The 12,068-nt window shown below is 32.3% G+C and overlaps 1 protein-coding gene across 2 annotated transcripts in view; it reads right to left on the bottom strand.

Annotated features, from left to right (window-relative positions):
- Nucleotides 1-12,068, bottom strand: part of GLS (glutaminase) — a gene marked incomplete at its 5' end in the record, with an annotated part of 80,976 nt that overhangs the window by 57,776 nt on the left and 11,132 nt on the right. For both annotated transcript variants that reach the window (XM_080799519.1, XM_080799520.1), the window contains 5 exons: nt 199-362; nt 2,854-2,933; nt 3,683-3,812; nt 8,743-8,864; nt 9,225-9,321. In XM_080799519.1, coding sequence (XP_080655645.1) covers nt 199-362; nt 2,854-2,933; nt 3,683-3,812; nt 8,743-8,864; nt 9,225-9,321 — 593 coding nt within the window. The remainder of the gene's footprint in view (nt 1-198; nt 363-2,853; nt 2,934-3,682; nt 3,813-8,742; nt 8,865-9,224; nt 9,322-12,068) is intronic.

Below are 12,068 nucleotides of genomic sequence, written 5' to 3' on the forward strand. Positions count from 1 at the left end.
TATTTCTTTGTCAGAGAGAGAGAGAGCACAAGCAAGGCGGGTGGCAGGCGGACGGAAAACCCGGGAGCCCGATGTGGCACTCACGTGAACTGAACCGAACGGAGACACTCAACTGACTGACCGCCCGCGCGTCCCAACTTCTTAGATTTAAATAGGAAAAAGGGGTATTTCTTTTTCGAACTTTTATATTATTCTTACCATCTTCATTTAAAAACAGTTTGTTGAATCTTAATCCACTTGGCTCTTTCCCAACATATCGATGAACATATTCGGTTCCAAGATCATTAACAGCAATGGCATATTTCAAAGGTTTTACACAGGACTGAAGACAAAACGGAACTTTGGTATCTCCAATAGAATGCCTATTCAAAAGTAGATTTAAAAAATAATTAAAATCAACTGGAAAAAATATTTGAATAACTGGAGTTATTTTTACATTTTAATTCTAATTTATAAAGGTTTTCCCATAATTTTACAAGTTTACTTGGATATTAAAGAATAAATATAAATTCTTAAAATACTGCAAAAAAGGGCAAAAGCTTAAAAGTACGCAGGTAATAATATGGTTCAGAATTAGATAATAAATAAGTAATGTGAAAATTTTCCTCTGAGGCCAAAAGGGTTTGGCCCTCCTTGCTGCTACCAGTATTCAAGCATATAAAATGAACTAACCCTTTTAGAAATCAGTCACCACTTCTTCACCCATAGGTTTAATCATGGCTACACAGTGGTGGTTAGTTTTAAATAGGGCTCAATTTGGATCTCACTCTATTCTCTGAGACCTTGTCCATAAACACCTTAGCCTGTGAACCGTATCTACTCACAATTCCAGCCCTGTTAAAATAAACAGCATCCAGCTTTGTAAGCTGTATTAGAGCTGGCATTAATGGCATTATTATTACCACGTATCTAAACAACAGAACAAAAAGAAAGCTGTATATGTTTCCAAACTGGGATGTAAATGAAGTACAAAATAGGTTTAAAAATGGAAAAACTGACTGACTCTATTATAATGTAAGGGCAGAGATCTTTCTTTTATTCACTGGGATCCCAGGTGCCCTGAACTATGCCCCAACACAAACCAGTCAATCATTCATTCAGAGTGAAACTCATTCAGAGTGAAACTGGGCACTACTAATAACCACCCCTGAGCAAAACGGGGTTAGAGGAGACATCAAGGGCAAAGAAACACCAGAGGGCCAGCCACCTCACTTCCAAGCATATTATGGAATATAAATACATATGAATAGATAGTAAAAGTATGTAATATTCTTCCTATCATGTTTAGGAATAATTTCTAATTCAGACTATAACTTCAACTTGATAATCATTCTAAAACCCAACAAGAGCCTATCTTATTACCTTTCATTTAAAAATACATATGTTCTAGTCCAAAGTCAACTTACCTAAAAGAATCATTTCCACACACAGAGAATGTTTAAGAGAACAATCACGTGCACACCTTGCATTATAATCATTTCCTCCAAATATTAAAACTTCCATTACATGATAAACCATTTCCTCCAAATACAAAAACAAGGTATCACTCTGTACTAGACTAAAGCCATGTCTTCTCATGTATTTGTGTCCTTTTATAGCACCCAACATTTAATTCAACACACAATTAACGGTTAGTACATCTTACGGGCCCAAATGAGAACAAAAGCCTGTGATAATGGAAAGAACAACAAACTAGAAGTTAAGAGACGCAGGTATTTGTTTTACCTCTGCCAGTATTAGAGGAATTTGGGGCCTCAGATACCTTAATAATGAATGGGCTAAGTCATGTCTTTTTACTGTAAATACTTGAGGAAGAGAGTTGGTAAAAAATAAAAAGGTAACTTAGAAAGAAGGTATTTAAGATTGAAAATTATAAGGCTAAACAACTTGTAGTTTTAACAAAATTGAGGATAAAATTAATCACTGATATAAATTCATAAGCTCTATGCACTTAGGAGATGTACACCTTATTTTATGTAAGTTACATTTTAATGAAAAAAAATACTTTAGTAAAAAACAAAAGGAACACAAAGATTGTAACTCTGAGCTAACCCTTCAAATTAATTTAAAAAATTCAATTTTCTGGCATGATTTTTCTCACTTGACAAAACCAAATTATAACATGATAAGAAATCCTTATATCTTACTCACAGCATAATAAATAGTCATTCTTGAAAAAATATTCCAGAATTTTATCAACTTTTCAAGGGCCTCACATAATTCATTGATTTTAAAACCAAATCATTCTCTTTGAAGTGCCTTCACATCATTATCCTTTTTATAATTCTGCTAGAATGTCATTTGTCAACGGCTCTGCCTACAGCATGAGCACTTCCCAAAGATCGCTTTCATGGACTTATGAGACCCCGAGAGTTTGCGCGTGACTTCTCACTTTGCAAGTGACAGACAGAAATTGACTACTATAATACTGTACCATCTTAACTACCACACCGCTCATAACAGGAGCATGAGCAACAAAGACAGTGAGAGGCTGTTACTGTTAAACTAAGAAATGGAAACCAATTTTATTAGTGGTCAGTTTACCAGTAAATAATTTCATGTTTTGACAAGTCTGCTTTTCCTAAGAAAACTGTAATTGCAAGTACTTGAAAAATACTCAAATAACAAGACTACAATTGTGAATGAGATGAAATGCCTCATAAAATTTAGTGTAAGACTATTTTAGTTGAGTTTTTAAAAATTAAATTAAAATCTAAACTTATTTTCCTTCTTGAATTCCTGTCATGTTATGGCTAGTTTTGAACACAGAAGATGATCCTCTCTCCCTTGTTCTCACTGTTATGTAAAATTCAAAGCTTAAAGTTGGTTTCCATGAATTTCAAATAAACTCACCTCTGTCCATCTACTGTACACACAGACACACCCCACAAATCAGGACTGAACTTGGCTAGCTGAGGAATATAATCTGCAACCTATACAAAATATTGGGAAAAAATTAACAGAATACAAGCAAATAATATTTCTTCTACCAAAAAATTCATCTTAATTAAGCTTCCATGAATAAAGAGTTAATTTATAGTACTCAGTGGCTTTGTGGTTTATCTTTTATAATAATATTCATAAAAACTAAGGGCAGAAGAGAGTTGAGGATTACAGGTAAGATCTAACTGACTTCTCTTAGTCTCCCTCATCCCATGTTTTCTAATGCATTCTCAATTCCTAGAGAATTGAGAAAAGCACAGTCTAAAAGAGAAACTAAAAAAAGAGAGAGAGAGAGACTAAGACTTGATTTTCTTTAAATGTAAAGAAATAGAACTTCTTTAATCAAAGTCATGGTAGCAGGGTTTCCTTACCTAAAAACTTTTAATACAGAGAAAAAAATAAAATAGCCCTTAGTATTTTATTTAGAGAATTTTTTAAATTTAATGTTCGAGGGTATCACATTTACAGAAATTCTTAATAAAGTTACTTTTTTTAAAGAGTTAAAAGCCATTTCCATCATCTGAAAATCATAAAGAATTAAACTTAAGATTTCTCTGTAGCCCAAATAACAAAGTTGAATATTTAAAATATTTTAAAAGATTTAATCCAGTAGCTTCACTTAAGCTTAAACTTCTTAACTAGCAAAGCACATGAAAACTCCACAACTTGAATTTCTATACCTCAACTTGAGCTTAATTAAGTGACTGGTTTAGGAAAATATTCACATCAAAAATGTTACCTTTCCTCCAGACTGCTTTTTAGCACTTTCAAATAACTCATCAATGTGAGAGGTAAAAGACATAAAGTCAGGAATGACAAACTTTCTTCTAAAGGCTTGTGTCAACAAAACAATGTTGCTCTGAACACATCTGTGGAATGTAAGAAAAAAATTAACTTACTGGGTGCCTTTCAAATATTAGTAGTTGGTAATAACAATATTAATTAGGAGAATATTTAAACAATTGAGAAATTTGTCATTTTATATAACAAACTAAAATCTATAAATTATACTTTCTATATTATTTTCTTTCCTTCAAGCAGTCTTTCATGAAGTTGCTTGTAGGCTGTCGAACAAGTTTAAGAAACAAATCAGATTGCCTAAAAATTGTGTCAAAGATTAAAGACCAGAGTGTTCCACCAGGTTAAATATCAAGAGCATCTAAAGACAAGTTCCTTAAGCCCACCAGGGTTAAGCATTCAGCATGACATTTCGTTAACAAAAATTGGACTTTAATATGTCACAGTTGAGAGCCTGTTTATTGATCCATTAAGTAACTGCAGACATATATCCCTTAGTTTCTATATAACTATTAGTAGTATTTCACAAAAAACTAAACTTTTTATATTTTAACATTTTCTCTAAATTAGTGTGAAAAATCTGTTTTTCCAAGCTAACAAAAGAGATAAAATCAACTTTATTTAGTCAGATTAGAATAAAATACTTGTAATAATAATGTATAATTTTAAATAAAATTATATATAAAGTAGTACAGTAATTAACTTTACTTATACGAATCACCAAAAATATGAAATCACATTATTCTATTCACTATAAGATATGTAATACACTATGGAATAAAAGGTCTCATTGTTAAAAACTATTTAAAAAGATATGGTAAACCATGTGGATGGGAGAGCATGAAATCTAATGATCTGAACCAATATTCTGCTTTGTTCTAAAAAGGATTTAAGCCAGAAAATCAAAATATTAATGTAACCTTAAAGAAGAGCTTTTTAAATAGGTTACAGTGAACCATCTTCTAAGCTCATCTTCTTAAGAGTCGCAGTAATTTGGTAAGAGAAAGTTAAGCCACTAACTACGGAAAGTTATGGAACTTGATTCCTCACAGGTAAATGATGTGATACTATATTAGCTTCTTTGGGAAGAAAAAAAAAAACATCCAAATTGGCATTTTTCATAAGAAGTGAGCTTCAAATACTCTGCATCTGTTCAACCATGAGAATACCAACATTTTGAGAAAGAGGATTTCCTTACTTTACAGATAAGAAAACTGCCTGCAAGTAAATAACTTGCATTAACTATAAATACAGAAACGAAGAACCACTCAGTATTTCTTTTTTAGTTTTTATATCTCAGTATTTTAATTACAATTGTTCCAAATGAAACATCAAATTAAAATTAAAAGTCCGATTTCACTTTTAACTATTAATAAGAAATTCAGAGATTATACTCACTTGGTCAGTATGAAATTAAAATACTGATTTAAAATAATATAGGTTATTTCCAATGACAAAGATGTACCCCAATTACAACATGAAAAAATTATAGTCCTAATTTCCATTATTAACAAATAGACATAGAAATAATTGACATCCCAGAGATAACAGATATTTACTTCAATGAACTTTGATGAATTGTTTTCTCATAGTTTCAAAGTTAATCTAAAAATTAAGTATGCCAATGATTTAATATTTAATGTTTTAAACAGCAATTTAATTTGCACATATGAGAATTGTAAGAAATATATACTAAGAACACATTTCTCAGTAGGAAAAAGTTAAGACAATTCCTAATGTTAAAGCACTGTATCTGTATCAAACTTAAATCCTAATTTTTCAAAAAGTTATACATGGAAAAATATAAGGACTACCAAGCAAACTTAAATTATTAACCTACTACTAACTATTTAACTATTTAAAATTAATCAGCACTTTTAAAAGGAAGATTTATAATTAACAAAACTCTATAGTCAGTGAAACTGGTTTGTTATTGTTTTTCCCTCTATCCGAAGGTGCTAGTAAAGCTGTGGAACTGACTTCACTGGTGAATTACTGTGCAAAACACAAACGATCTTACCACGCAAGAAAGCGTTTACTGCAAACTGATGAAAATTACATGTAGTAAATGTTTTTGTTGGGAGCTATTTGAATATACATGTCATGAATGGAACTAGAAAATTAGAAGTCCTACATAAAAATAAATTCTGAGAAGGAAGGGCTCAGACTTCAGCAAGTCACACCTTTCTCATGCTTTGGCTTGCTCATCTGTAAACTGGGAATAATAATCTTTCTTCTTAAATGTTTATGATTAACAACTATAATGCACATGTTTTAGAAAGTATCTCATAATTTTTATCAGTAAAATAACATAATGGAGATGAAATTTTTTTAAAAAATCAATATACAGGGGCGCCTGGGTGGCTCAGGGGGTTAAAGCCTCTGCCTTCGGCTCAGGTCATGATCTCAGGGTCCTGGGATCGAGCCCCGCATCGGGCTCTCTGCTCAGCAGGGAGCCTGCTTCCTCCTCTCTCTCTGCCTGCCTCTCTGCCTACTTGTGATCTCTGTCTGTCAAATAAATAAATAAAATCTTTAAAAAAAAAAAAAAAAAAAAAAAAAAATCAATATACAGATACAAAGACTACCATTCATTTTCCTCTAAAACCGAAAAGACCAAAAAATCCTGATCACACATAAAAATAGTTCTAATATCTGTATAGTTAAAAATGCATAAATAAATAAGGCATTCGTTTTCAACACAATTATCTACTTCTATCATTTTAAAGGATTATTGGCATTAAAAACAATTAATTATCGGGGCGCCTGGGTGGCTCAGTGGGTTAAAGCCTCTGCCTTCGGCTCAGGTCATGATCCCAGGGTCCTGGGATCGAGCCCCGCATCGGGCTCTCTGCTCGGCAGGGAGCCTGCTTCCTCCTCTCTCTCTGCCTGCCTCTCTGCCTACTTGTGATCTCTCTCTGTCACATAAATAAATAAAATCTTAAAAAAAAAAAAAAAAAAAAACAACAATTAATTATCTAGATGGGGACAGGCAGTCTCCAACTTTCAAACAGATCATGCTCCAAATAGTATGCTTAGAATTCACTTTCCCTTAAAAAAAAAATCCTATGTAATCGTTGTTGCTCAGATTGCCCTCAAAGGCTAAATATATTAACCAACAATATTTTCTGGTAAAATTATCAACACACTGACTTCAACCAAATTATTTCCCTGAGAAAATGAATTCACTGTAATATCTCTTTCCCATCTGCATGGAGAGGAGTTAGTTTATTTAAGCAACATTAAACTAGAAAACTTCTTATTTTGAAAAAGAAAAAAGAAAAGAAAGAAAGAACCTCTCTGGAGCAATCACCTTTCTAGGTGACCTCAAAAGGTTAATAAGTCAGAGGTTTGAATTACTTCATTTTAGAGATGAAAAGAGAAATCGTTATGCCTATACACGGAGACTTTTCCATTGCCTGCTTATATAAAACACTAAGCATTTGTCAAGTTAGGAACTGCCTTTATTACAATCCTCAATTTTTTTAAGAAATTGGATTAGTATTTAAAATATGGTAATTGCTATTCTTTTATATAATTATAGGCAGAAAATTATATGATTATGTTTCCTGGCTTCATAATCAGTATACTTAGTTTACTTTTAATTTCATATTTAAACATAGCAACATGTTTATAAAGCACAAAAAATTTTAAACAGACTAAAAATGTATAAAATACTGCTTTCATTTAAAATTCCAAAGCAATTCCTCATACCTATTATCAACAGATCTACCTACCACCTCTTGACAATTTCACTCTCAGGTACACTAAAATAACACTTCAGAAGGCACCATAATCAAGAGTACTTTGCTCCGAGAGTTCATGAACACTAAAAATAATCCTTATTGCAAAGGCACAGCTAACAAATTATTTCCTCCCCTCCACAAAGAAACGTATTCCGAAGATTCAAAAATCTTAACACTAATGCTAACATGAACCTAAAATTTATACTTTATAAGGTCAACTGAGTTAACAGAATCAAGAACCTTGTGGTAAAAAGACAAGAATCCAAAACTGTCAGCAGTGCTTCACAGCATGCCAGGAAACTCTGAAGGACTTCAGTTAAACACAGACCTTCAAATGACTTAATACCTAGGATATTTCCAGGAGACATCTAGGTCAAATCACCAAGTCCCCAAAAGAAAATAAAACTAAACAAAAATACATACATACATTAAAATAAATTTTCAAGGTAGATGCTAGAATTCTTTGTATCTATCTCAACTTACCCTATCGTCTAGAAAAAGCCAATGTATTACAGTAGTGTTTACAGTTTTATACTGGTTTTTACCTAACTCTTATTAGTTTAAAATACCATTTACCTCTTTGGGATCCATTATAAACACACTATCTTTTAAGCCATTACGAAATCAGACAAGTAGGAAGACATTAATGAAGATAAATACTAAACAAATAGGCAAATACAGGAAAATCAAAATAAGCATGTTCATTCAACCAAATCAAGGTATTAATCTCTAAAGTATCTTTAGTTTTTAAATATTTTCAGGGAAATAAAAGCAGTCAAAAGCCCATGTGTCAATATGTCTGAAGAGAAAAGAGAAGCAGACAATGGAGATACGTAAATCTAAGGAACACATGCTGTCTGAAGCCTTCTCATTTTATGATGTCATCTAAATCACCTTGTAGGAAAGAAACAGAGACCATATTGAAAAAGCCTGTAAGACATGCAGAAGAACTGGAGATCAGTTTGTAACAAGCCAGAGTGTGCTCTATTGAAACTGAATGCAATCTCCATATACTGTAAATTGGAAACATCTATGCCTGCATTTCCTTAGAGTAGTTTCAAAGAAAGACTACTCTTATAGCCCTGTGTATCATAGAACCTTATGTGCACCACCTTTGTCAAACAATTGATGTTTATAAATCCCCCCTTTTTTCCAGTTACACAAGAAGCACTAGCATTCAAAGATGCAGTTTTGTTTTAAAAGAAAAATCACGATATAGCATAGCAAATCCCATTAAAGGTTTGGCAGAATTTTTTACTTTTTAAAAAGATCTTTGTCTAGCATGACACCATCTGATGTTGTTTGAAGAGTTAATCTTAACATATCCATACACTCTTTCAACCTGGGATCAGACGTTCGCAATCCTGTAGATTTGAGTGCCTGTTTTTAAAAAAATAAGAGTTTGTAAATACATAGTGCAAATAATGTATATGCTTATTCCAACTACAAGCTTTTATTCCTGTATATAAAAATTTCTACCCAGGACCTGAATATGTATATGGGCATTTTAGTGTCACTATTATCCACTTCTGGACAAGTTTCTCATTGTTTCTTTCATTTTCTTTCACTGATTACCTTGAAATGAGCATGATGAAAATTTGAAAACATAATAAGAGAAACAGTGTCAGTCAGGATCTACATGTCAGATGAGCTTTAAGACTACATTTCAGTATTACTGCATTATTGATTCAATATTACTGATTTTTAAAAAGTGTAACACAGAAGAATATAAAAACTTACTGTAATAAATTTATGAACAGGTATTTTCTCTTGTCCTTCTGCAATTGTATAGAACAGCAAATCTTCCAAGCTAGGTAACAGACCCTGTTTTATTTTACTAAAGGGAAAAAAGAAAACAAAATTAATCCTTGTGCAAACATTCTAATGGATTTTAGGTATATCCATTATTAAATAATCACTGAATCACACTATAGCTAAGCTGATCTACTCATCAAGACTACTGTCATGATGAAGGATAATTTACCAAATTCAAACCAGTTATTACTGAAATCACACTGAAAAAGTAGAATATGACTTATTAATGAATATAGATTTTTTTAAATCCCAGGTTTTACAATCTTGATTACCATTTTTAGTGCTACTAACACCTAGTCATCTGTTACAGTGATACCCTCCAGTACAGCCTAATACATCACCCAACTCTATAGAGCTCAGCAAATGTTCGGTAAGAGTTAATACTTTGCTCTGTTTTTTAAAAATATGATGACTATATTTATATATTATTAAAATGTTAACCTGATTATAAAACCTGGGGGAGACAGCAATTACATACTGGACAATAAAGACTAATGTACCAGTTCTGAATCCTAGCTATAATACTTACTAGCTGAGTCACCTTGGATAAATTAAAGAACCTTTCCATGGTTCAGTTTCCTCATGTGAGACGAGATAGTAGTGCCTACCTCACAGGGTTGTTTATTGTGAGGATCAGTTGACTGGAAACGTTCAATGCATTTAGAATGATGACTGGCAGAGAGTAAATACTCAATAGATGGTAATTGTAGTTAATATTTCTAAAGTGATCTAGGCTTACATATACAGACCGAATGCCACAAATCACAAAGGAGACTGTTAGAATACAATTTTTTTACTATAAAAAATACATTAAAATCTTAATTAACTAATAAACTAGTATAAGATACTGTAATTAACCAAACATTTAAACAAGAAAGGAATTTTTTCCTATCCACTAAAAAGCTTTCAAGTAAAGTATAATGAAATTATAATCTTTTTTTTAGCTTTGAAACTATAATTAACACATTTCCATATTCTGAACATCAATGACTGTATTACAGTGATGCAAGGATTATAGATCTAAGATAAAACAGATCTCCTCCCCATCTATTAAAATGTGAGAGAGAAATATACACATGTATGGCATGCTGTATAAAATATTCTGGGAAAGACTTTATCTATATTTCAAGAAAGCAATAGAGAAAATTAAGGAAAAGGGAAGGATGAAATACTCATTTTCTTAATTTTAGAACTTAATTGAGAACAACTCTGGACTAGCCATAGATTTAACGGCAAGTTTCACAGGAAAACTGTATACATTACTTTTGTAAAATAGACTGTCACAATTGCTTCTATACCGTTAAAAAGAGCTTTTTTAGGTATCTAAATATTTCCTGAATTACCCAAAGATTATTTAATAGTTCCATACTTCAGTAAGACCATATGTACTTAATATTTCCTAATATAATTACCTCCCTATTATTTGTGGCCCATATATTTCCATCTTAAAAGACAACAGAATATAAACTTGGTTCACAGAACATGAACAGTTATACAAACACATATCAAATTTCTCCTAAAAGAAACATTAATGTTGATATTAATATCATTTAAACTGGCTTTCAAAGCTATTACACCAACTTTTAGGTTTTAAAATCAACCTTAAAATGTATCAATTTCATGCCAAAGTTTTAAAAAATAAAGAGGATTACCGTAACTTAATGGCATATCCTGGAATTATAAACTTCTATGTATATGACGGAACAGGAGTTCAGGTGGGTCAAGAAGCTTCCCAAGACTGCACAGTGGCAAAAATGGATTGAGAACCCATTTCTCCAAAGCCAGAGCCCAAATTATTCATTACTACAGTATACTGGCTCTCAAACTTACTAGCTAGTTATTACTTTCATAAAGTAGACTTCTTCTAGGACTTACCCTGATCCAAAACCACTAATAGCATTCAACAATACTGAGGACTTAATTATTTAAAGAAAAATTGAGCTAGCCATCAAAACAGCAGTGGAAAATAACAGACCAATTTTTTACAGAAAATGGTTTGTCAAATACACTTCAGACAGTGGTAGTTTGTCACTTTAAAAAACTGCAGAATAAGCTTTCTATATATTTACAACACCAGTAAATGGTATTTGCTTTGCCTAAAAGCTAAGCAAATGACATAAAATATACACTTCTTTAGCTTATGGTACAGAGCACAGAAAAATTTAAATGACCATATTATTGTCACAGCTAGCAAAAAAGGGTAAATATTTACTTGCTTTTGGATGAGACTAATTTTTATCCATAAAAAAGAGATTTAAGTCATCTCTAAAAAATGTGCTTACAAAATAAATAGGTCAAAATTGATACCTATCTCAGCATTTAAAAGTTCACACTCTGATTTGAGAATGAGTTAGCATCAACTCTGTGGTAAACAAATAAATGACAAGATTCTTCCCAAACTTCAAAAGAGGAAGAAATTACTCCAAAGATCTTTCTTGATGTTACCCCCTTTTCTCACTCCAAATTTAATTAATACGACTTTGTGGCAACATTTCACAGTAATGTGTTTTGCTATTAAAATTCAAAAGCTAAGGGGCACCTGGGTGGCTCAGTCGTTAAGGATCTGCCTTTGGCTCAGGTCATGATCCCGGGGTCCTGCGATGGAGCCCCACATTGGGCTCCCTGCTTGGCGGGAAGCCTGCTTCTCCCTCTCCCCCTGCTGCTCCCCTGCGGTGTTCCCTCTCTCACTGTGTCTCTCAAATAAATAAATAAAATCTTAAAAAAAAAATTCAAAAGCTAAAAACTATAGTTTTAAGCATATAGTAACTA

This window comes from Martes martes (genome assembly GCF_963455335.1).
Source record: "Martes martes genome assembly, chromosome: 3".
Lineage (NCBI taxonomy): Eukaryota > Metazoa > Chordata > Mammalia > Carnivora > Mustelidae > Martes > Martes martes.